At 37.5% G+C, this 25,909-nt stretch overlaps 1 protein-coding gene across 2 annotated transcripts; it reads left to right on the top strand.

Moving 5' to 3' along the window:
- The first annotated feature begins 673 nt into the window (after window positions 1-673).
- Window positions 674-22,321, top strand: ptenb (phosphatase and tensin homolog B). 2 transcript variants are annotated; one of them, XM_051674641.1, is made up of 10 exons: window positions 675-1,407; window positions 7,477-7,561; window positions 8,603-8,647; window positions 8,903-8,946; window positions 9,066-9,304; window positions 9,593-9,734; window positions 14,243-14,311; window positions 14,697-14,863; window positions 15,568-15,789; window positions 18,689-22,321. In XM_051674641.1, exons 1-10 carry the CDS (start codon window positions 1,329-1,331, stop codon window positions 18,863-18,865), a joined length of 1,269 nt encoding a protein of 422 aa, XP_051530601.1. In that variant the 5' UTR covers window positions 675-1,328; the 3' UTR covers window positions 18,866-22,321. The 2 variants fall into 2 exon arrangements, with proteins under 2 accessions (XP_051530602.1, XP_051530601.1); XM_051674642.1 differs by lacking the exon at window positions 14,243-14,311 and having other exon boundaries at window positions 674-1,407.
- The last annotated feature ends 3,588 nt before the right edge of the window (window positions 22,322-25,909 follow it).

Genomic DNA, 25,909 nt, shown 5'->3' on the forward strand with positions numbered 1-25,909 from the left:
CACTGTACCACTAGCTACAGCTCCCTCCAGTAACCACAGTGAACACTAGTTAAACTCCAATTGATCACATTTGGCTCAATTAATTTCCGTCGATTATAATATCTCTTGTTATTAAATTATATGCGCGTGCCTTTATGCATTACCTTACTTTTCTGCTTGCGTAAGCATTTCAGTAATTTCCTGCCCTCTATTGCAGGATAGTCGAGAGAGGCATTTGTGAGGAGGGTAGCAGCATGCATTCTGATCATTTATCCCTCATTCATGATTAATGTTACAAAAATATGTGTTACGGGTTGTCTCTCTCTTGCGTCATGATATGAAAAACCAAAAACAATTTTTATAAGAAGGTTAACGATCATTTTAATGCGCAATACCTACATGACTGACTTCTGAAATCTGATATATAAAACATTGGAAACTTCCCTCATTTCTATAGGCACGTGACCCTGGAACAAAAAGTAGTCCGCGTGTGCTCTGTCCGTGTTCCTCCGCTTGCCGTAACAAAAATAAAACAGTTAACGCATTTACACGCTAAAGTTCATAACAGCACAAAATGTGAACTTTATAATTTGTGCATTTATATGATTAAATTTAGAACGCATAAATGCCTAAAATGCAGCATTCATGGAACTATTTAGTAGAGCGGAAGAATATGCTGTCCGAACATCACCTTTTTTTTCAATGGGAAGCCATGATGGAAGTTTGAGAGTTGAACAGTAGAGAGGAGAAGCGAAGGAAAGGACCTCACAGGACTGTAGACCGCTCTCACGCTACATAGAGATTTTATTTTTTGGTGGAGGCTGTCACCTTTCATTTCATGTGTTGGAACCTAAACATCACGGATGGTTGAAATGTTTGATGGCTTTTATTTTTTTTTAAGGATGTGTAGACGAGCTAGCGTGCTAGCTGTTGAAGTTAGCGGCTAGTCGGGCAGTGCGCGCGTGAGCGGAGCGCGAGTGGGGGTCTGTCAGCCGTTCTTCAAGTGGAAGCGCCCGGAGAGGATCCTCTCTCCGCCTTTCCGCTCAATCACGGCGGCTACGGTGCGACCAGAGACTTGGCGTGCATTTGAAATACTACCGTTCGAGACGTGGGGAGTCGCTTATCTTTTCACCCGGGGCTCTTGTGAGCTCAGGAGGGCATTTTGGAAGCCGGGCCTGTGGTGGTTTGGAGCGAGGCCCTTGATGAGAGAGCAGCAGCAGACACCATTCTAGCTAGCAGGTGAGCTAGCTGGCGACTGCGAACTGCGCAGAGCATATCGACGACTGATCGTGCAAAAAGCAACAATACTCTCTCACACACTAAATACCCTAAAGACTCCTGTCACAGCCATGGCTGGGATCTTAAAGGAATTCGTCAGCCGAAACAAAAGGAGATACCAGGAAGATGGGTTCGACTTGGACTTGACGTGTATCCTCTTTGATCAATGAAATGTCCCCGTTTTGTCTATTGTGTTGAAATCCGTGTCTGCAATGAAGGTAATTGCTTGCATCATGTTGCAAATCGAGAAAATGTCTGATGTTTCAAGAGAAGATGCAAGACGTTTTTTTTTGCTATGCAGAAACTATTGGCACTTGCCCCTAGTTACCGACTGGAGCTTGACATGATCTAGATCGATTGGTTTCTGTGGCTGGATCAAGTCAAAGTCTGCACTGTTTAGATTCACGTCAGCTGTCAATTTAAGCGTTACCATGCAGACAGAAAATCAACAGACTGCACGCGCAGCAATTACATTTGCACAGTCTAGGCTTGTTTGCAAGTTAACATGATCTATTTCGAGTTAGATATGTGCAAACTACAATGCGAGCAACGTCAGTGTGGTTGCAAGATGCCATTTTTCCTTCTTATGTAATCCGATCTATCGATTGAGAACCAATCTGTTATCTAAACATGTCTAGACTCCTCGCACTAAAACTGTAGTTTGCGGATTTAAAACAAAAGATCCATCGCATTCGTCGCGCGGAGGTTGCACTGGCCTATATTACGCGACGGATTGAATGAAATGCACAAGCGTTGTCACACAAAGAACCATAGCATCAGCTGCTTGCAGAAAATAGCTCTCACTCTCAAGTTTGGAGTAGTTGTTGTGATTGAGCGAAGAATGAGTCGGTCGACACGCTTGAAAACAAAAGGAAATTCTTTGGTGTGCGAAGTATTTCTTTTTCGTTAGGGAAAGAATTAAGTTTTACAGTCCTGCTACAGAGTAGTCTCTCTGTGGGATACTCCGATGCGCTGTATTTTAAAAACGTTATTGGTTCATGCGTAGTGTTATGTGTCATGTCAATGTCAGATATGGGATGTATTGTATGTAGATTGTAGGTTTTTTTTATGGCTATTGTCGTCATATCGTGCGGATCTTTGCAGATTAAGTGCAACGCATAAAATGCATGGTCTGATTGCTTGCTAGTTTTATTTCAGAAGGATTCAGTTTTCGAAGATGCTCATCAGCCCCCATGATGGAACAAGAATTAACACAAAAATGACGGTTTAGCCATATTGCTTTGTGGCACACTGTGCTATTCATTTGGGATCCTGTAGTATGAAATAGGAAGGTGTCCATCAAACCTCTAATGAGCAGATATTTTTTAAAATGTATAATATATACAACAGGACTAAAAGGACAGTTTGAGTGTAATTCGTCCTGTGTATATGCAATATAGTTCCTATAATAGGAATCTACGACGCATAAAGGTGGATTAAATGTCTAGAATTATGAGTATTTTCCCTGGACTGGAACACAAATGTTTTTAATTTTATTTTTATATCTAGTATATTACGTAAGTAGCCTATGAATGAATTGATTGCATTGGCATCGATTTCCCCCTGACTGCTGCTGAGATGGTGTGTGGGTCCACTGTATTGACACATTGGATTGCATCATGCTATGCACTCATTGCATTTTTAATGCATTCTGTCAATAAATGAAGTGCAATCCAGGAAGCACAGTTTTCGCAGAATTCCTATAGGGATAAATGTAAAGAATGACTTCATTCTTTCAGTCTCTTGTCATGATACTACTGGTAAGGCAACATTGTTCAAGGCAATGCTTGGTGAGGAGTTGACAATAGAAAGTGGTAATTTGATCAGAAAGAAATTGTACGATAGTAAGAGCTAAAAAACACATTTACCTAGAGTCAAGCTCTGATTAAAAAAAAAACATGTAAATGTAGCTTAGATCAGACAAAGGCTGGCACAAAGCATGTCTGGATGGAGCTAAAGAAATGTTTATTTTTACTGCAGAACTGGTTAGGTACAGTATTGTTAACTTGCCACATTCAGTATAAGCATGGCAGATTTGTTGCTGGGTGTTAAAAGAATAGTTCACCCAAAAATGAAAATTCACTCATCATGATGTTACCAGATGTGTATGACTGACTGACTTCAGCTGATCACAAATGAAGATTTTTAGAAGAATTTCTAAGCTCTTTTGGTCCATACAATGCAAGTAAATGGTGACCAAAACTTTGAAGCTCCCAAAATCACACAAGTCAGCATAAAAGTAATCTATATGACTCTAGTGGAGGAATCAGTGTGTCCAGAAGCGATTTGATAGGTGTGGGTGAGAAACAGATCAATTTTTAAGTCCTATTTTGCTATAAATTCTCCTCCCTGCTCAGTCAGCCTCCTCTTAACTTTCACATTCTTCTTCTTGTGTTTTTGGTGATTCACATTCTTCGTGCATATGCCCCCTACTGGGCAGGAAGAAGAATTTATATCAGAAATTGACTTCAATATTGATCTGTTTGTCACCCACACCTTTCATATTGCTTCAGATATTTAATTAACCACTGGAGTCATATGGATTACTTTTATACTGCCTTATGTGATTTTTGGAGCTTAAAATTTTTGGCACCCATTCACTTGCATTGTATAGACTTACAGAGCTGAAATATTCTTCTAAAAATCTTCATTTGTGTTCTGCAGAAGAAAGAAAGTCATACACATCTGGGATAGCATGAGGGTGAGTAAATGATGAGAGAATTTTCATTTTTGGGTGAACTATTCCCTTAAGTGCAGTATGAATAGCATGTATCTGATGTGAAAAATTATATACAGTCAGATGCATTATGACTAAAGAGGTCATGGTGATTGCTATAGCAAGAGAAATATATAGTTCCTCCTACTGGGGTTACTAGTTTGTGGGTCACACTTTGACTTAGGTGGCCTTAACTACTATGCACTAACATTAAATACATACAAAACTGCAATTATTGTGTAAGTACGTGTTGTTCTGCAAAATTTCCACATTTGCTGCTACTGAGGTTGAGGTACGGGTAGGGTTAGGGGTAGGATTAGGGGTTAGAGTTAGGTTTTGGGGTAAGGGTTGGGTTAGGGGTAAATTTAACAGCGTAACTACATATGTAATTAAATTCAAGTACTTCAAATGTAATTACAATGCAGCAACATGTATGTACATAATAAGTACATTGTATCAAATGGTTAAGTACATAGTAGTTAAGGCCACCTAATATAAAGTGGGTCCGGTTTGTGTGATCAAGCGGACATTTGTATAGTTTTGAGTTCAAGTGTTAGCTAATCTGTTTCTTTTAAATGTGATCAACACATTTATTTTGATGAAAATGGTAGATTGCATGAACTAAACACAATCTGTAAAGTATGTAGCCTACTAAATAATTTTCTAGAGTGTGTTCAAAGTGTTTGGTTTCTAAGCTTTGTTGATCAAAGCATCCTTTTTTACCTGAAATTCAACTAATCCTGCTCCCAACAGATCAACATCTCCTGGACCTTTAACAAAAGCCATTTTACATAGTAACATTCATTTTTTACTGTGACCAGTTGGAAGAGATGACTCCCGTTGTCTGTTCCAATTGTATGCAGTGGATTTAATCAATCATGTGTGTTATGTCGTGGATATTTGAATCTTTTAGCATCCCTGCATTCTTTAGTAATTTATGACATTCTGAATTTTAGATATTTCTGTTAGCATTGTATTTGTCAGGTGGACTGTCTGTCTCATATCCCAGCTTCCTCAGATGGTTCACTCTGAAAGACCTCTGTATGGCTTATCAGAATTGCATCATCTGTGATCTTACATCCAAATAGCTGTCAAAAATATTTCTTTGTGGTTACTGAAGTGTCAGCAGTTCACCAGTTTAGGTGTGTGAACCACAGGCTGCACCAGCTTAGAACACAGGAATTGAATGAAATACTGCAAAATAGAACATTTCAATATGATCTTTTTAAAAATACTAGAAAACAACATATCATCAACATTATTTTTTTCAAAAATGAAGTGAAGGGAGCTCCTAGCAGCATTTCTTTTGAACTGAAACTTTAAATATATGAACTAAACAGCTCATTACAGAATGTTATGTATTAACATGTGAAAATCAACGTTATTGGAGTTGACACTCTTCATGTAGCTTGCTGGCTAGCCCGTTTAGTCAAGTGCAAAAATGGCAACAGGATTTTATTCACAACGGAGGTGAAAGATTTAACACTAGCAAAGCTGACGTTATGTTTGCTAAACCTCCTATTGTTGGTTAGCTAGCTACTACTATCAATCCCATCATCAGCTATAACATGTAAAAACACAAACTCAAACGAGTGAGTACTCTGTTAAATCAGTCCTTATCTCTGCTGCCCATCTATATTGCTGCTCACTGTATTTCTCTGTCACAGTGTACTGTCGTTGAAATAACCGTGTCTGCAGCTCTACTATGCGGCACCTCTTGTCGTGGGCCGGGAGAGATATAGCGCTGAAAAAGCAGTGCTATCTATGCCTTGGAGCGCTTGTGGTGTACACAGCTCTGTTGTTTTGTCACACTGCTAACCTAAAGTGTAGAAATGGCTGTTGTCATAATGTCTCACATTCCGGGTCAGGACCCCGAATTTGATCCATCCGGACCGCGAGACATCATGACAACGGCCGTGATATTTCCGCTAATTGGTGACCACTGGCATAGAGTATTGTGATGTTTATTGCAACTTCAGTATCTGCGTTCTTACCTTTGAAAACAGCTCGTCCTCTCAGTGATTCAACTTTCTTTAACTACTTTCCTCTTTCCCACCTCTTACCCACGAATACCGAGTACAGTGTTGATAGGCCATTTACTCGTGACATATAACCAATCCGATACTGTGGGTGGGACATTGAGCCAGACTACAAGCAGTAACCTTTCAGAGAGAGGCGGTGGCATCAGAGCCAACGGAGCACATTTTAAAATTTATCGGCAATCAGATTAGACAAAATAATGATTCCGATAATTAGAAAAATGATAAATATCGGATCCGATTATCAGCCAGGCCGATAATCGGTCAACCCTAGAGAAAAGATATGTTTGAAGTGGATTGGGTTCACCCAAATATGAAAACTGTCATCATTTACTCACCCTCATGTTGTTCCAAACCCGCACGGCTTAGGCTACTTCTGTGGAACACATGAATACAATTTTTAATGATACAATAAAAGTGAATGGTGACTGAGGCTGTTGGTCCCTAACATTCTGCTGAACTTCTCCATTTGTATTCCATAGAAAAAAGCAAGTCATTTGGGTTTGGAACAACATGAGGGTGTGTAAATGTTGACAATTTTCATTTTTAGTTGAACTAACCCTTTAAACAATTGCAAGTCTCATTCTAGCATATTTAGCATATTTTAAGTAGTGCAGCAGTGAAGTTCCTCTGTCGAATTGCCTTTGTCTTTAATAATGAAGAGCTGCATGTGTCATGTCATGTTCAAGGAGTGATGCACTCTCATGGCACTGGCTATGGAAAGGTGAGGAAGGAAAGTGATTCCAGGCCGGGCTGAGGCACAGTGTGATTTATTTAGTGCCCCTGTGTGGCCCTCTGGGTTAAAGGTCCATGCACTGGTCTCTTACAGCGAGGGCCATCTGTTCTATATTACCAAGGATGCTGTTATCTGAGCTCTCATTGCACAACTAAAAGTAAAATGCTGTTTTGGTGGAAATGCTGAAGTTTTCTACCAAACAAGCTTGATGTTCATTTATTTTTCTGCTCCACGTGGCTTAAAAGGGTAGTTCACCCCAAAATTAATTCTGTCATTATTTACTCACCCTCAGGTTGTTCAAAATCCATATTACTTTTTTTTTCTGTTGATATCAAAAGGAAATGTTAAGTCACCATCCACATTCATTGTATGGCAAAAAGATGCTATGAAAGTGAATGGCATCTGAGGCTGACGTTCTGCCTAACATCTCCTTTTGTGTTCCACGGAAGAAAGAAAATCATAGATTTTCAAGAACGTGAGGGCGAGTAAATGATGACAGAATTTCATTTTTGGGTGAACTATGCCTTAAATTTCACTGCGCATTAGCAAAAAAATAGGTTCGTAACAATCATTTAAACGTAAAATTAATAATAGTAAAAAAACAGCCAGTGGATTTTGCAAATGGGTGCATGTTTTAATCAATTGTTTTTAGTTTTCTTCTTTTTCATCATGTCGCTATCCATTACCGTCAGAAGACATCTCTAGATTTCCTTGACTCTGCTGTCCAGATATTTATCCCAATATAATTGCTATGGGCTTTCCTGCTGAAAGGCTTGAGGGTGTCTACAGAAACAACATAGACGAAGTAGTGCGGTAAGTATTTCCTTAAAACATGAAAAAAAGACAGAAGCGCTATAAGCGTATTGTCTCAGGAGATTAAGTCAGTATAACCTTTCCATGTCTGTGAGACGACTCCTTTTTTTGGTGCTGAACTGCAGTGATATTTACATTTATATTTATGTTGCACCAGGCATTTCCTAAGGTGCATCCTAAATCTTTGAAATTACCTCTTGCACTCAACCGGTTTGCAGTGTGGCGGTCACATTCAGTGACATTTTAGAAATGTTTAGGCCTAACTAATGCAGCCTGAGCAGAACGTGAGACGGTTTGACATTCAGTGTGCTGTTCCACAGATGTACAAATAAATGCGTCCTGCATCCTAAATCAATGTAAATGTATGCTGTGAATTGCTGTTTAACAGTAAATATTTCTGTGGTCCATTCCAGTTTACAATGATTTTGCTCAATGTGATGTTTCAATAACAAATCAGTGTTTTAGATGTTTTGTTTTGACTCAGTGGCATTATCTTTAAGGCTTCAGACTGAAATTTCCTGAAATTGTTCATCTTCAGGCAGAATCAAATATATGTAGAAATTGTCTGTTTAGTGACAACAACCACACTGACAAAGATGGTTATTAAGGGCACAATTGGGGGAATGTAGTCAGGTTGTGTACAGGAAAATCCTCACAAAACCTGCCAAGAAAATGTCCTGGTCGATACATATTTATTTGTATTGATTGGGGATCAATACAAAAATATGAAATAATATTTGGCATACAGGACCATCAAGATTTGTTGCATGTTACCCCCCAGTTCTCACTACTGTAACGTGCCCGTACGTTTTACTTTTGACTATTCCCATGTGTGTCATTGTCATGAAAAAATGTCAGTGTAAAAAATCTCCATGGTCCCAAAATAAGCTTTATTTTCTATATTCAAAATATAATTCTCATTCTATTGATTTTGAAGTAAAATAGGACCAGGGCATTTTCATGACCGGTTAGAATCACCATACAATTTAACTGACATCAACACTGTTTCCCTGAAAAATAATTATTGTTATCTTTCCGCAGGTTCCTGGATTCAAAGCATAAAAATCATTACAAGATATATAATCTGTAAGTTTATTTTATAATAAACTTTTGTGAGATCTGTACTATTTTGTGAATGGCTGTTTAGTTTAACGTCTTTGCTGTGAGAACATTTGCTCTGATTTGCTCTTTAAAACAGAAAAGCTGCAATCATTTTCCATTCAAGACAATGGAAACACAATGCACAAATTGTTTTGGCATTTGTGCTAAGTTATTAAGCAGAAAAGCATTACATTTGAAATTCTGTACTTACATTTTTCCATCTTTTTTTGTTTCGATTAGATGTGCAGAAAGACATTATGATGCTGCCAAATTTAATTGCAGAGGTAAGATGCTTGGATTGCAGAAATCAGCTCTTTACAGATCGCTCTGAAATGTGATGTCAGTTTTTGTCTGGTAATGACGATGAGGGTCTTTCAATGAACTCTGCGGTTGTCTCTTGCAGTTGCACAGTATCCATTTGAAGATCATAATCCTCCTCAGCTAGAGCTTATCAAACCTTTCTGTGAAGATTTGGATAAGTGGCTCAGTGACAATGACAATCATGTGGCTGCCATTCACTGTAAGGCTGGAAAGGGGCGTACGGGTGTCATGATTTGTGCATACTTGCTACACCGAGGCAAATTCAAAAAAGCACAAGAGGCTCTGGACTTCTATGGTGAAGTTAGAACCAGAGACAAGAAGGTAACGGGCATATCTCGTTGTTTTGTGTTCCTTTTGTCTGCTTAGGTGTGCAAACCAAAAAAGTGTTATTGTAAGTTTCTGCATAGATCTTTTGTTAATCCTAAAGTCAGAAATTTTGAATAAGATTAGATGCATGTGATTTCCTTTATTCCAGCCTTTGATTCTTTTAGTCTAACAGCTGGTAAAAACCTGTTTTGATGATCTAAGGTGAAGACATTACTAGATTTGTGATGCCATTAAAGACCACATGAAATCAAAATCTTAACCATCTGGTTTGTCGTTTCACAGGGAGTGACTATTCCCAGTCAGAGGCGATATGTGTACTACTATAGCTACCTTCTGAAGAATAAGTTGGAGTACAAACCTGTGGCCTTGCTCTTTCACAAGATGGTGTTTGAGACTGTGCCTATGTTCAGTGGAGGGACCTGCAGTAAGTGTCCTCTCTCTCTCTTTCTTTCTTGCCCTGTGTACACTTTTTATTAGCGTCCTTCTTGGGTGATTTAATCACAAGTGGTCAGTTGAGACCGATTGCTGTTTACACCTGATGTTAGCAACAGTGGTCTCCTATGACCACTTGTGATTTATTTTTTTGTTGTTTTTAAAGTTCTCTCACATACTTCATACGGAAGCTCATACTTTTCTCACTATGTCAGTGCATTAATACATGTTGATACTGCTCACACTGTTTCTTTTTAATGTACTTCTAAATGTTTATTTCACCACAAACATGACGGTCAAGTGAAATGCTGATTGTCATTGTCAAGCTCCTTTATTTACTTTACATGATCTGCATCACTGCATGTTCAAGTCAGGCAAACTGAAGAAATTCTGTGAAGTCTTATGCATATATGGGTGTTTCTTTTAACTTCAGGCACTTTTAGCACTCTGAACTTCCAGGGGTCTTGTGTATTTCACTACGTGCAGTTGTGCATTAACCACTGATCTAATATGACAGCTGTTCTGTAAAGAACGTTAACCAGTAACGGTTACGATGTAATAAACAAAACAAAAAAAACAATTGCTATAGGATAGAAAAAATAGGCCTGTGATGTTGCCTACAATAAACCTAATGTATTCTAAACTTGACGTGCACACAGAATAAAAGATAGTTTAACCTGTTAAGCAGTCGGCACCTTGTTGAAAATAGCCTTCTTAATCAGTAGATTAAAAAAATGGCATACCTAGCCTAAACAGTCATTTTCTAGGCTACTTACTCAAAAGCATAAATTTTTTGATGAGCAAAATTAACACGTCAACACGGTCTTGTGAAAGATGGGACCTGACTCACCTGAGCCGATTATCCTGTGCTTGAAAAAGACTGCTCAGAGGGAAAATAACTTACAAACATGCGCAGATTTAAAGAAGACTCAAATGTGAAAACATCCAACAACATGGAAATCTGCTTCCCGCACCATCACAGAAGTGATTTCATAGCTACTTTGCTGAGTTTGCTTGTCTAGCCAGAGGACATTTTCCTGCACGTGACGCGAGTGTGAGAGGGAAAAAGCCTGAGGTGAAATGAAATATTGTAACTGCTCCAGATATCCTCTTTTTTTTTTTTTTTTTCTTTATAATATTTGTAAAATGTGTAACATTAATATAACAGCAATTTAAGAGCAGCCATTGTAATTATATCAAGTTTATGTGTAAAAATGTTGGACAGTTTAATTGGGAAAAATATTAACTAGCAATTCCAGTGTTGACTTGCAGCATCAGAACCGTTTAGTCAACTAGTCTCACACATCCCTAATTATGATTGGAAATTACGCCCAATTAGAATATTCTGCTCACAAAAAGGACTGGGTAAAATTATCGATTGTCCGATGCACCGCGATCTTCATGCAAGCGATTTGGATATCAATTCTAAAATCCCAAGATCGATATTTTACTTTATGCGCAACCCTGGACTACAATAAGAGGAAATCCCTTTCATTTGCAACCAAATTTTGTGCTATGTGGCCAAAAATGTCTGTGATTATCCACTGGCTGGTAAATGTTCAGATTTCACTCAACAGCGAAATCCTTTCACTGCATGTTGAGTGTAAATGTTTGGTTTAACCCGTTCTGTGTGTCCAATAGTACAGATGGGACAATTCCTTTCGAGTCCTCTCTCGTTAACGTGCTGTTTACAGAACAGTTGGATTTCTTAAAGAGACTACCGGTTTTTATCATGAAAAAATAAATGCAAAAAGTACAAATCATGCATGTAACTATATAAAATATAATATCAGATTTATTGATGGAAAACATGGATTTGTTTTCTTTTAAAAATAATAAATGTGACAAATTATGAAAAACAAATAAATTATAATTAGTCAAATTAATATTTTTGTAATGAACCTAGTTAGAAGGTCCCATGTATAATTAACAGCATTAGCTGGGAGATCATTTCTTTTATATGTAAGCAAAGTGGACATTATAACTGAATTATTCCCATTGGAATCGAATAGAGAGCTTATGAATCGGAATCGAATAGGGAAATCTATATCAATACCCAGCCCTACTCACTATACTACCTACTTTTTTCATTACAAGTGATTTTTAGCTTGATTTTTCTTTTTCTTCAAACATCACTTGTCTCATATTTCATCTTAAGCATGCTCTTCACTGACACTTTTGTCGACTTGGTTAACAAGCATACTAACCTTTAAAAAAAACTTAGCAGGGGCTAAATAGTTTGGTGCGGTGGAAATTATGCCACAACGGGGACAGTCTTTTTATAATTTTTTTCACATAGTAAATATTGAAATGGTTTATTTCACTCATTGTTTAGATCATCGTGGTTTTAAACAAGTAATACATTTTATTTTTAAAATGGATTTCATTTTATAGTTTAATATTGAAAGTTTGGGTCTGGGACAGGGCAAAAAAGGCATTTGAATTTACCAAAAATAAAGCTGAGGGAATGGTAAAAAAACCCCAAAAACTTGTGACCTTCATAGAACAAAAAGAGAAGTTGAAATCTGTTATGAAAAAATTCTGAAACTGTCAGAAGTTGAAGAAACACTAATATATGCATCAGCTATACAATTTTTTTGTTATTATTTTGGACTGATATTTTCTTTTAAAATCAGCAAAGTGTAAAACGGTTGTTTTAGCTCAATGGATGGTTGTTAGTAGCCGGCCCATTGATGTTGCCCAGGACGCATTAGCATTTACATTACAAATGCAATATGGTCTCATGTGTTTCTTACTAACTCCAGTCGTGGTTTGAGTGACTGGATCACAAAACGTTTTGGACCCCGTTTACACCTGTATTTGGTGCCATCCACTTGTGATGGGATCACTTGAGACGGATCCCAAAACCAGGTGTAAATGGGGCCTCTGACAGTCAGCTGAAGGTAACTGAAGATCAAATCTCTCACTCCCACTCTTCTCCACCGAAACAGCACACAGCATTCATGGCTGCCATCCGCATTTCACTTACTGTCTTTCGCTTTTTGCTGCACCTGCTTTCAATTCTGTCCTACAAATTCTTGTGTTTTGCCACTTTCTGCGCACATAGACATTAACCAGAATGTCTAGCCTTTATCCTGATAGACTTTAAGAGCAGAATGTGCTTCCAGGACTCTATTATGTGCTTTAGTCTCTGGCTCTTCGGGTCTGGCCAAGTCGTCTTCAAAGAATGTTCTAGAAAAGTGGCAGGAATGCCAGGATGTGTGTGAAGATTTTCCAGGCTGCTCTTCAATAGGGTCGACTCATTACCTGGAGTGGGATTTTGTCTGGTGGCTCTGTAGTACTGCATATATGTCTCATTGACTGTGACTGTACCTCCTCCGGGCCCTATTCTGAACACATTCTTGGTGACAATGAACGAGCCTGCTATACTTGGTCTGTAGGGTGCTTAGTCCCTTATTTCCACTCAGCTCCAAGACTGAATCATTCAAAATACTTTAAGGGCTAGTTTACCCAAAAATGAATATTCTGTTGTCATTTACTTGCCCTCATGTTGTTCCTAACCCATATGATTTTCCCTCATCCGTGGAACACAAAAGATGTTAGGCAGAACATTAGGGAATGACAGCCTCCATCACAATTCACTTTCATTGCATCTTTTTTCCAAACAATGAACGTGAATAGTGACTGAGATTGTTATTCTGCCTTGCGTCTCTTTTTGTGTTCTACATAGAGTTGGGAACCGACAACCGGTTGTTATTCTGAACTGTTTCCATTTTTTTTTTTTAAATATCAAAATTATTTTAAACATTTTTTCATTGTTTTGTCTTATTCCCAAACAAATGACTCCTTTTAACCCATTATTTTCTACAGGATAAAACATACGTGATCAGTGTAGTCTGATTTGCGACTGAAAGACTCTTTAAGAGCTCATTCTTTTGGATCTACAGTGTGACCAGTGTAGTGTGGTTCTCAAATAAATGACTCTTATGAGCCCGTTCTTTTGATTCTAAGGCGGGAAAACATAGCGTGATCAGTGTAGTCTGATTCCCAAGCAAACAAATTTCTTGTGATTGTCATGGCTAGTTCCACAGAAGAAAATCATATGAGTTTGGAAACAACATGAGGGCAGGTAAATGATGACAGAATTGTCTTTTTTGGGTGAACTACCTCTTTAGACAAACTGCTGTGAGAAATCTGAACTTCAGCCTCCATTAGATTTTTTTCCAATTTGTATTTGTATGACTTTGTTCTGTGTGAGAAAAAAAGAAAAAAAAACCTTTTAGAGCATACCTCACGGCTAAAGGGCTTTCCAAATTGCATTGCACTATGAGTTACTGTTTTCTCAGTAGAGTCTTTTATGGGCATTAATATTTCAGTCCAGCCGAGTCTCTTTTGAATTGCATAATGCTCTGCATGCGTGTGTATTGTGTTTTAGCTCTGTTTAAACATTTTATCCTCCCACCCCTCTCCTCATGGTGCCCTCTCTCTTGCTCTGGCCAGGCCACTGGACAGTCTTTAATCTCCTTCTTTTTCTCCAAGGGGATACTACTGTAAAAAGCAAGAGTGAGCAGATTCCACATGGGTTCAGAAAAGCCAATTGGCATTGGGGTAACAACAGCTTTTTATAAAATGTTTGTCATTTTCAATTCTGTTAGCCTAGGCAGTGTTGCATTGTAGAATGTTTTATGCAATGTTACAAGGAAACCCCCCACTTGGGTGGCCTTTTATAACGCCCCTATATCTGAGGTAGATAGATAGTAAGCGTGGTCTTGGCCAGCTGTTCTCAGAAAAGGGCCCTTAGCATGCCACTGTTATTTTGTCTTTTCTGTAAAAATATTTCTGGCAGTGGTGCTGTTTCTATCGTGTTGTTTTCCTCTATGCTTATCCTTTCATTTCATGTTAACAAATATGCATAAGCTCACTTTTTGTTTCTGTAAAATGAAAATGCACACACACATTAGGAATTACAATTACACGTTGTTTCACTCCTCAGATCCTCAGTTTGTGGTGTACCAGCTGAAGGTAAAAATCCACACCTCCAACCCAGCACACACGAGGCGAGAGGAGAAATACATGTACTTTGAGTTTCCACAGCCGCTGCCTGTGTGTGGAGACATCAAGGTGGAGTTCTTCCACAAGCAAAACAAGATGTTGAAGAAGGTATGTAGTAGTTCCCAAATAGCTCAGATCACTCCTACAATTGTTTGTGTAATTGGATTTCAATAAGAGAAACACTGCTTTTTAGCAGCACAGCAATTTTTCACTCTCACTGGGCTCCGAAATTCTGAGACCAATTGTGAAAATGCTTCCATTTTGCATTTTTGGAATTTCTAATTAACTGTTTTCATTACAAATTGCATACAATTATCAGCATATCAATTTAAGTGAAAAGTAGAATTTAAAAATTAACATGCATTTCTTAGTATTTGTTATGTCCTCCTTTTGCTTTTAATGACAGTATGCACTTGAGCTGGCATAGACTCACAGAGTGCAAAACCTGATGATCCATGTTATCCCAGCCTGATTCGAGAATGTTCCAAAGAGCATCTTGTGTGCTTCAGTGGAAGCAAGGAAATTTGACCAAAAGATTTAACATGGTCAATGTCAAACAAATTTGCTTATCTAATTAGTGACCTAGAAATAGTGCAGAATCTTAGGCATTTCTCCATTTCACGTCATAGCATACAAATCCTACAGCTTTTGGTTTATTTCTAGGTTTAAACTGGACTTTGTAACTTTGTAACAAATGACTCTTATGAGTCGATTCTTTTGAATTTACAGCAGAAAACACAAATTTCAATGTCATAATGTAACATTAACATGGCATTTAAAATTAAGCTCTGTCTCCCCCCCCAATAAATCAGGACAAGATGTTTCACTTTTGGGTGAACACCTTCTTCATCCCTGGACCAGAGGACAGCTCAGAGAAGGTGGAAAATGGAGGTTTAGTGAAAGAACTGGATGGCATCCAAACCAAGGAACGGGGAGAGAATGACAAGGATTATCTAATCCTCACTTTAACCAAGAACGACTTGGATAAAGCAAATAAAGACAAAGCAAACAGATACTTCTCTCCAAATTTCAAGGTGTGTTAAGCACTGGTCCTGCACAGCCTTCCAAATGCGATTCATTCATTTAAGTATTTGAGCGAAACTGTACTGGTAGCCTCCTCAGACGTTTACATTTCAAAATTTTAATAAAATACACTTGAAAGCGATAGCTTGCCCAAAAATGAAAATTCTGTCATCATTTACTTACCCTGAGGTCATTCCAAACCTGTATTACACTTATTTTATTTTTTTAATGAACACAAAAAGATGTTTTACTGAATATCCCAGTACAATGGCAGTTCATAGAGACTCACTTTAAAGCTTAAAGCAAAATTGTCATATAAGCACAAGCCGCATGGAGTACTTTTATGTCTTATTTTAAGTCTTCTGAAGACAATAGATAGGTCTTGGTGAGAAAAAAACCTGAAATTTAAGTCATTTTTCATTTGGCTGCATTTACACTTTCAACCAATTCATTTTTTTTCCCACTGATATCTAGCACAGATCGGATGTTGTTGCATGCCTGATTTTTTTTTTTGCATCTAATTTGAGCTACTTCCAAATGTGGTTCTAAATCAGATACATATCCGATATCAGGACATCTGACCCAAGTATCAGATTCTCCTCGTGTTTCTGACTTGAATATTTGTTAAAACAGAATTGTGGTTTATATCTGTGCATGTATAAACAGCGTTATTCTGGAGGTATGAAATGTCAAGCAATTGTGAAATGTCAAGCATGCATTTTGCAGCAAAGAGACAAACATTCCAAACATTAAAAGAAATGGGCATAAATCAATATAGTGACAGGTGAAAGAAACTTAAGTCTATCAGAAAGTTTTACTATACACTCAAGGCTGATTTTGTGCACACAAATGTTAACAATGTGGAGGACATCAATAATAATTTTTTTTAATTGCATGTGCAGAATTAGTGAAATGCAAATGACGATCAAGCCTCTCCAGTATTTCCAGTAGAGAATTGCACTAAAACTTACCTTTACATTTATTCATTTGGTAGACGTTTTTATCCAAAGCAAAACATAATTATCCAAAATACAACAGAAGCGATTCATCTTAAAGGGTTAGATCACCCAAAAATTAAAATTCTCTCATAATTTACTCGCCATTCCAGATGTGTATGACTTTTTCATATGCAGAACACAAATTAAAATATTTGGAAGAATATTTCAGCTCTGGATGTCCATACAATGCAAGTGAATGGGTGCCAAAATTTTTAAACTCCAAAATCCACAAAGGCAGCATAAAGGTAATCCATACGACTCCAGTGGTTAAATCCATGGGTTCAGACATGATATGATAGGAGTGGGTGAGAAACAGATCAATATTCAAGTCATTGTTTGTCATAAATTCTCCTCCCTGCCCAGTAGGGGGTGATATGCAAGAAGGATGTGACTCACCAAAAACAGGAGATTGTGGAGATTGACTGAGCAGGGAGGAGAATTTATAGTACAAAATAACTTAAATATTGATCTGTTTCTCACCCACTCCTATCAAATCGCTTCAGAAGATATGGATTTAACCACCAGAGCCATCTGGAGTACTTTTTTTTTATTATTATTTTTATTTTATTTTTTATTTGGAATGCCCAATTCCCAATGCACTCTTAAGTCCTCGTGGTGGCGTGGTTACCTCAATCCGGGTGGTGGAGGATGAATCTCAATTGCCTCCACGTCTGAGACCGTCAACCCGTGCATCTTATCACGTGGCTTGTTGAGCGCATAACCATCCACGCACAACTTACCACACACCCCACTGAGGGCAAACCACATTATAGCAACCACGAGGAGGTTACCCCATGTGACTCTACCCTCCCTAGCAACCAGGCCAATTTGGTTGCTTAGGAGACTTGGCTGGAGTCATCCAACACACCCTGGGATTCCAACTTGCAAACTCCAGGTGTGGAAGTCAGCGTCTTTACTCGCTGAGCTACCCAGGCCCCCATCTGGGGTACTTTTTCAAAATGTTGGCACCCATTCACTTACATTGTATGGACCTAAAGAGCTGAGAAATACTTCTAAAAATCTTCGATTGTGTTCAACAGAAGAAAGAAAGTCATACACATCTGGGATGGCATGAAGGTGAGTAAATGATGAGAGAATTTTCATTTTCCGGTTAACTATTCCTTTGAGACAGTAGTACCAAAAGTGCTGCATTTCAAAGTTGAATTTGCATCAGAAAAATACTATCCAAGACTAGATTAGAGTGCAACAAGAATAAAATAACGAGCATGTTTTAGTTTATCCGTAACCACGTGTACAGAAATATTTTGAAATACGTTCTATGGCGCATTTAACCTTCTTTTTGAAATAAAGAATAGTAGTCTTAATAATACTTTTTGTGAGTAACTAGAATAATTGTCTTAAGTGTTGTGTGTATAAATGTGGTCAAAGTTACGTGACAAAGAGATGGGGCTTTGTTGTGAAATCATCACTTGCAGCACTCCAGTAAGGTTCATGAATGCATGCATGGGAATTCTTCCATGTGAATCATGGAGGGAGTCGTCTTTGAAGAATTAATTGTATTTTTGTGATGTTTATCGATATTTCCAAGAACAATTAGCAGTTTCCTGCCGTTCATAGTTGTAACAATGCTAAATAGTGCTGAGTGACAGCCTAGGTCGTCTTGGTGGGTGAAAAATGTAAAAACTGTAATGTAAACTGGCAGGACCAAAAAATTGGATATGGTTGAAAGCTCAGATCTGTGCATGCAGCCTATGTGTTCTGCAAGAGAAAGAAAGTCATACAAGGTTTGAACGACAAGACGGTCAGTACATTTATGACAGAATTTTCATTTTTGGGTGAATTATTCTTAATAAGTACCACACATACAGTACATAGCATACACGCATAGATACATAAAATAAGGAAATGTTTGATAATCTGATCGACTAAAAAGAAGTTCCTTTTTCTCCAGGTGAAGTTGTACTTTACGAAAACATTGGAGGAACCATCCAACTCGGAGGCCAGCACTTCTACATCTGTAACCCCGGATGTTAGCGATAACGAACCAGACCATTATAGATACTCAGACACAACAGACTCAGATCCAGAAAACGAACAGTTCGACGACGAACAGATCACTAATGTTTGAAATATTTTTATGGGAAGAAAAAGAAACCATACGTAATAGAGTTGTATAAAGGAGAAAACTTGAATATGAACTGAAAGCAAGTACCTTTTTTTTCCAAACAGAAGAAGGATGCTCATCATTGGTTTTAGGGACAAAAATTCTGACCAATTTTTTTTCTTTTTCTTCATTTGCCCATCTCCATAAGTTATCAACACTGCTGATCCATGGAAGAAAGCCTCAGTAGCTTTTATGTAAATACACTTTCATGCCGTAACACAAAAGAAAACCTCGGAATGGGAGATCGTTTATGGGAGAAATTTGGTGGATATCTAAATTTGCTGCTCCATTACCTGTTAAAACCAAGGCCAGTGCTTTAATCAGCATTCATGCCCCCCATGTCTGTCCTTCTGTTTTGCCCCAAACCTCCTGTCCAACCTACTGTGAAATGCTTCATGTCAGCTGGGCTCTGTTGTGCAGTGGAAACTGAGTCACACCATTTTTCATTCTGCTTTCATCATTATTACTACTACCACTACTTCATTTGCAGTGGTAATGACTCTTCTAAGCTATGTGACATCTGGGCAGAAAACACAACAAATGGCACCACCATGTATTATCTTTTACTTTTCTGTCTTTTTTTTTTTTTAATGCAAACATACACAAACGACAGGGAACCCAGTGTTGAAATAACGTTAACACTATAGTTCATGGAATAAGGTGTGCATGTTATTGGAATTAGTTTCCATGTTGTCAAATAAATGGTATACATTGTTTTTCTAAAAGTGGTTTCTAAAGTCATTTAAGATTTGACTGTATTTTGGATGGAAGTCATTGCCGTCACATTCTCATGGCTTCTGCAGATTGGATTTTAATCTATAAACATGTTCCCCCTTCAAAACGTGCATTTGTTTAAATTCACAGGATCTGTTTGCTTGTTTTGTCTTCCGATTCTTGAGGTTAGGTTCTTAACAGTTCATGTGTTGAATGTTCTTCAGTACGTTGAAACAACGATCAAACTTGCGTTAGGACGCTGCGTGGCCACCGTTCACTACAGCGATTTAAAAACTTGCACAGCTCAAAAACAGTTAAAATTGAATGAGCCAGCTCTACTATATGTCATTCAAACTCTTACATTGCATGTGAACATGGAGAAGCCCTTCTCTGAATGTATCAACCTTGGATGCGAGTTTCGATTTGTTGTTTGACAGTTTTTTTATATTACTTTTTCTTCCAACCTTGGCTGCGTCAGATATCAGATCTTTGGCTCCGTAACATCTTTGTAGCCTTATTGTGCATGATCTAATGAAATCTGGATCATTCATTTATCCAGCAATGGTGCTTACAAACTGCCAAACTCGCAATGTACAGTCATTTCAGAGCAAAGAATCTGCAAATCTCATGGTGCAAATAGTTGTAACTGTTAGTTGCACTTTGTTGTGCTTAACCGATAGTCTCCAACAAATTGGTGTCCCTGACTAGCTGGCTGTTTTTTTTATTTTGTTCTCAAACAGGCCTCATTCCCTATGGAATGAGCAATAGTGCAGCTACAGATTTTACAGAAAGTCTTGTGCTTGCTTCAGAAATATTAAAGCCCTATATATGAGAATATTTAAATGTATAATTTTCTTTTAAGCATGCCAAATCTTTTTTAACACCTGGCTGATGAAGCCAGACAAAAAAGAAAAAAAAAAAAACTTTCTCAGTCTCTTGGGCAAGAATCTTCACTAAGGGTAGTGAGTAAGCTGCCTTTCTTGTACTGTTAACGTTCAGGCTTCATTCTTCACACCAGCCCACTGCACACGGCGTACATCTCGCCTTCCTTAGAGAAAGAATAGCTTTCCCAGGCATGGGGAGGATACTCAACCTTCCTTCGTGTGATTGTACACTAACCAATCCAGGAAAGAAAGAAAAAAACAACAACAAACCTATCAAGGATTCTCTTTTTGTTTACATTTTATTACATCACTGAAAACCTGCCAAAATTAAGCTTTAAATGTTTTATTTTATTTGTTTTGAGAGGAGGCGGCGGGGCCCACGGGAGGTATTCTTTGCCTTACTTGAAGTTGACAATGCTTACTCTTCTACTGCTTTGATACCTACCATTCTGCCCAAGCACTGACTTATTTAAAGCTACTATAATAGAGCAACATATTGTACTAGACATTTGCACTGTTACAGGTCTTTGCAGGGTTTCAGTCAGCGGACCACAGTTTTTTTTTTTTTTTTTTTTTTTTTTCTGGAAATGCTTTGCAATCAAATATAGGAGAGTAGCGACGGAAGGAAAATACTTGGTATACATTACTTTTGTCGCTGTGCACCCCCATAGAATCAAATGTGTCATTATTGACTGAAAATTTCATTTTTTTTTTTTTTTACCAACTATTTATGAAAGTATTCATTCACCTTCTGGCAAAGCCCCTCTGCAGGTATTCCTTCATCCTATAGTCCTACACTTGTGCTGATTTCTTTTGAATGTTTAGCAGTTTAATGTATGTCTCCACTCAAAGGCATCACGTAACAAGCTTGCATTAAAGGGACAGTTCACCCAAAAAATTACAATTCTGTCATTATCTACTCACCTCATGTTGTTCCAGACCCATATTACATTGTCTTTTCAATGGAACACAAAAGGAGATGTTAGGCAGAATGTTGGCCTCAGTCACCATTCACTTTTATTGTATTTTTTTCCCCCATACAACGAAATTTAATTGTGACTGAGGCTAACGTCTCCATTTGTGTTCTGTGGAAGAAAGCAAGTCATATTTGGCCATCTCTATGACACAAGACACATTTAGCCACAGTACCCTAACATGCAAAACCTCAGACATCCTTTACGTGGCACGGGTGTGTGGAGCTCACAGGCAGCAACAAAAATTAATTTTCAGCTTTAATGCAAAACAAAAAGTCTTCAAAGATGCCAGTGTATATGTGTCACGTCACTCTTTCTTAGCTGATTTGTGCAATATGTTGTTTTGATGCCTGTGGTTGCCACAAAGTGCCTCTTGTTTACAGTTGAAAAAAAAAAGTGCTTGCTTTAAAAACTGAACTTTGTTACTTATGCGGATGGATGGATGGATGGATGGATGGGGTGGTACTGTGCACTAAATCGTCCAGCTAGACCTGCAGCAGGGGGCCCTTTGGACTTTAGCCATGCTTCATTTGAAAGCATTCTTCTCGCCATCCCCCTAGAGTGTTTTTTTTAGACACACATTCATGTAAAGTGGGTATATTTTCAGTCTTTAAGAAAACAGCCTTACTCTGTTTCAGCCTGTTCAGATACTATTGTGCTGTGCAACAGTTGCTCTGTGTGTAATGCCTATGCACTGAGAATACACAAACCAACCATGTATGAAATATTGTACAGGTAATCATGTTGCTCATACAAATCACATGTTTGTTTGTAATTGTATGTGTAAACTGCCCTTTATCTTAGTGTTATAAACTCCACATAAATCCAATAAAGTCTCATTCTTGTCAGTTTGCTGTTTTTATTGACAGTACTTTTGATATTGATGCATTTGAGTAACTACATAAAGTTGCATGTAGCATTGGTTTAAAGTCAGCTTTTTTATGGAATTCTACTTATGTAGTTCTTAAAGGTATAGTTCACCCAAAAGGAAAAATTGTCCTTTTTAACTCTGCCTCATGTCATTCTAAACCTGTATGACTTTCTTCTGTGGAACACAAAAGGAGATTTAAGGCAGAATGTTAGCCTCAGTCGCCATTCACTTTCATTGTGTGGGAAAGAGCAGCGTCAGCATTCTTCAAAACTCCTCTTGTGTTCTGTGGAAGAAAGCAAGTCATAACAGGTTTGGAACCGACATGAGGGTGAGTAATGTTGACTTTTTTTTTTTTTTATGTTGACCTATGAAATTTTGAATTTTCATTTTTGGGTGAACTATCCCTTTAAGGAGCCCATAAAGTTTTAATATTAGAGAAAACAAAATACACCAGCAAAATTCAATTATGTATAATTAAATATTGCTGAAATCAAATAGACAAATAATTGTATCATATGCAAAATCACTCAAATGCAGATCTACTGTGAGGTATCAAAAGTGCATGACAAGTTTTACTAGTCGTCTTTTTTTGTTTGTTTTTTGAGTTCTGACCAAATGCTTCAGTTTGATCACTGTTTTACTTGAGTAGGCCTTGTAAAGTTTTTGTTACCAGCTACCGATTACTGCTCTACTACTGGCTGTACTCATGACTTCAGGTCATGCTGAAGGTACTTTTTAAGTCAGCTGAGTAGAAATTCAGGAAAATTAATATATAGTTCTGTTTTTCTTTTTCAACTTCTCTAAAACTACTCTCAGGGACTATTTTGATTTTCTCAACAAAACAAATAAATATTTATAACCTGTAAATAAACTGCCCTATGGGATACATCTTTGTGCCCAGAAAATAAACTGAGATTTTAAATATTACTCCATAAGGTTTACAGTTTTTCTCAGTCACTTTGGTACATTTCTCAAATCATCCTTAACATTTGCAAACCAGTAAATTCATTTCTTAAAACAATTCGTACAAACAGCACCACACAATGGATTACCTGCAAAAGCCTGTAACTTGCTCAAAATCCTTAGTTCATCTCTCATAATAAATATTTATGTCAATGAACATATCAGTGCTATCAGAATGACAAGTCCTTGTGTTATTGTTCACAAACAAGATAGTCAAACTGCTTAGCCATGTTGTCAGTATAACAGTGTACTCTGTCAGTATTTCCTGATGTAAACTATAGGTACGGTTTTGATGACAATGACTGAAAATGCACAAGGCTGCACCTTTTCTGTATGGCATATATAAGTTTCAACGGTACGAAGTTACACATTACTGTATGTGGGATACTGATTGCAAGAGATTGGACAGGATTCACATTTATACTTTTACTGTTGGTCTGTCAACAAATTGTCATTGCGATACAGAAAAGAAAAATGCGATGCATTCATGAAATGCACCTCTGAGCTATTTTAGAGAACTGGTTGATCATTGGTTGATCTAACGCTTCACACATCCCCCTTCATTAGTGAAAGTCAAGATTCACATGAGAGCAATTCATCAATTCAGGACACATTTACAAAAAAAAAAGTCTATAATGTATAGAAAATATGCTTGACAGATTATGACAACTGGTTCAGCCATTTTACATTTAATGACTTGTGCAATGAACTAATGCCTAGATGTTTTGGGGGGTAAGACTATTCAACAGAGAACCAGTATAATATATTTTGATCAACATGACATAAGCAATTGATAATGTAGGAAACAGCAGACAGTTGTACATAATCAATTGCATGAATGTACCAAAGCACTGGCAATTTGTTCAAAAGAATGAGAAATTGCTTTCATGATGTGCACAAGTGACTAGATGATATGGAGGTTTAACAAGTAGTTTTGAGAATTTCAATTGTGATCTGAGAAATGTACCAAAGCGACTGAGAAAAACTGTAAAAAGAACTCCAAGTAAAAACCCTAAACCACACTTTGTGTCTGGAAACTGACTGGAGATCTGTTCATGTTAATGACCTCTGATTTACCCCTTCTGCCCTGGTATCTATAAATAATGGCATTGCTGTCGAACCTAGAGGAGCCATAGAGACGCTGCTTACATAATCTGCATGCATGTATCCCACTAATTTCCGAGGAAAATTGATTTAACCCACAGACTTATCTTCATTGCTGATCTCTGTTATCGTTGCATCTGTTATTAGAAAATGTGACATGACAAACCCTTTCGAGTGATGATAATTTAAGTTTAGGATCTTGTTATTACTCAAGGTCTGTATTTTTCATTCGTATTTATCTGATCTTTGGGCCAAGATTAAGTGTAGTCTAAAGTTAAATGAATGAAGTAATTTAATAGAGAATCCAATTTAAAATTGGTTAATGAGCTTCACTCAGTCTGGGACCCAGACAACTCAAATAAGTTGGTAAACTGAAATGTATTAGATTATACCAATGCAATTAGACGAACCCAGTTTAAGGACATGTACAGTCAGGTCCGGCGTCAGTGGACAACTAGGAACGGTGAGCCCATTTACATGCTCATTGTTACACTGATTATACTTAATAAGCTGACAACGTGTAGTGATGTAAACGCCTTGAACGGCTTTCCTGTTAAGGAATATTCTGGGTTCAGTACAATATAAGCTCAATGGACAGCATTTGTGGTATGATGTTTATTACCACAAAAATTTGTCCCTCATTTTCTTTAAAAAAAGCAATAATCTGGGTTACAGTGAGGCACTTACAATGGAACTGAATGGGGCCAATCGGTAAATGTTAAAATACTCACTGTTTAAAAAGTATAGCCACAAGATGTAAACAATATGTGTATTTACATGATTTTAGTGTGATAAAATCGCTTCCTAACCTTTTCTGTGTAAAATGATATCACATTTTACAACTTTGTTGCCATGGCTGCATAACGGCGTAAACCCTAAATGGATCCTAAAACGATGATTTAAACAACTTTATAGCACAAATAATTCACAAAATTTAACCAGGGACTAAAAACTAAATGTTTTTCATTTCAGTTCGGAGCAGAAACAGTATTTTTTGTTCTGGTTCCGCCATTCCACAGCCTCCTTTCCAAAAAGTAACCGGTTAGGTAAAAAAAAATATTAACGGATAATAACATTCTTTTTCAAATGACAGTACTCTGTGCTAAGGGTGGGTGATATGAGCCCGAATTATTTGTATTTTTTTTACATTGTTTTTTTAAACTAACGGTGTCCTTCAGAATTAAAGCGCATGCTTATGTTCTACTAAAAACAGAGAAGCCTTATTTTTTCAGGCAACAGGAAGTGCTATAATGCCAAATATATACTGTGATAAACCCTTTGGTTTTGGTTTCATGAAAACAATTTTGGAACAAAATTAACCAGTTATTAACTGGTTACCAAAATTTAAAAATTATGTTTTCAATTTGGAACAATTGAAAGGGACTTCGTTCCCGTTTTCTGTTATGTTCTGCAAAAAAAAAAAAAATAATTCTTCGTTTTCGGTTTTCATTCCTTGAACCGTTTGTAGTCCCTGGTTTTAACAGAAAAATTAATGTAA

This window comes from Myxocyprinus asiaticus, chromosome 36 (genome assembly GCF_019703515.2).
Source record: "Myxocyprinus asiaticus isolate MX2 ecotype Aquarium Trade chromosome 36, UBuf_Myxa_2, whole genome shotgun sequence".
Classification (NCBI taxonomy): Eukaryota; Metazoa; Chordata; class Actinopteri; order Cypriniformes; family Catostomidae; genus Myxocyprinus; species Myxocyprinus asiaticus.

Coding starts and splice junctions, on each gene's coding strand:
- ptenb (XM_051674641.1), top strand. CDS start 1,329: ATGGCTGGGATCTTAAAGGAATTCGTCAGCCGAAACAAAAGGAGATAC. Junction 9,305..9,592: donor TTAGAACCAGAGACAAGAAG/GTAACGGGCATA, acceptor GTCGTTTCACAG/GGAGTGACTATTCCCAGTCA. Junction 14,864..15,567: donor AAAACAAGATGTTGAAGAAG/GTATGTAGTAGT, acceptor CCAATAAATCAG/GACAAGATGTTTCACTTTTG.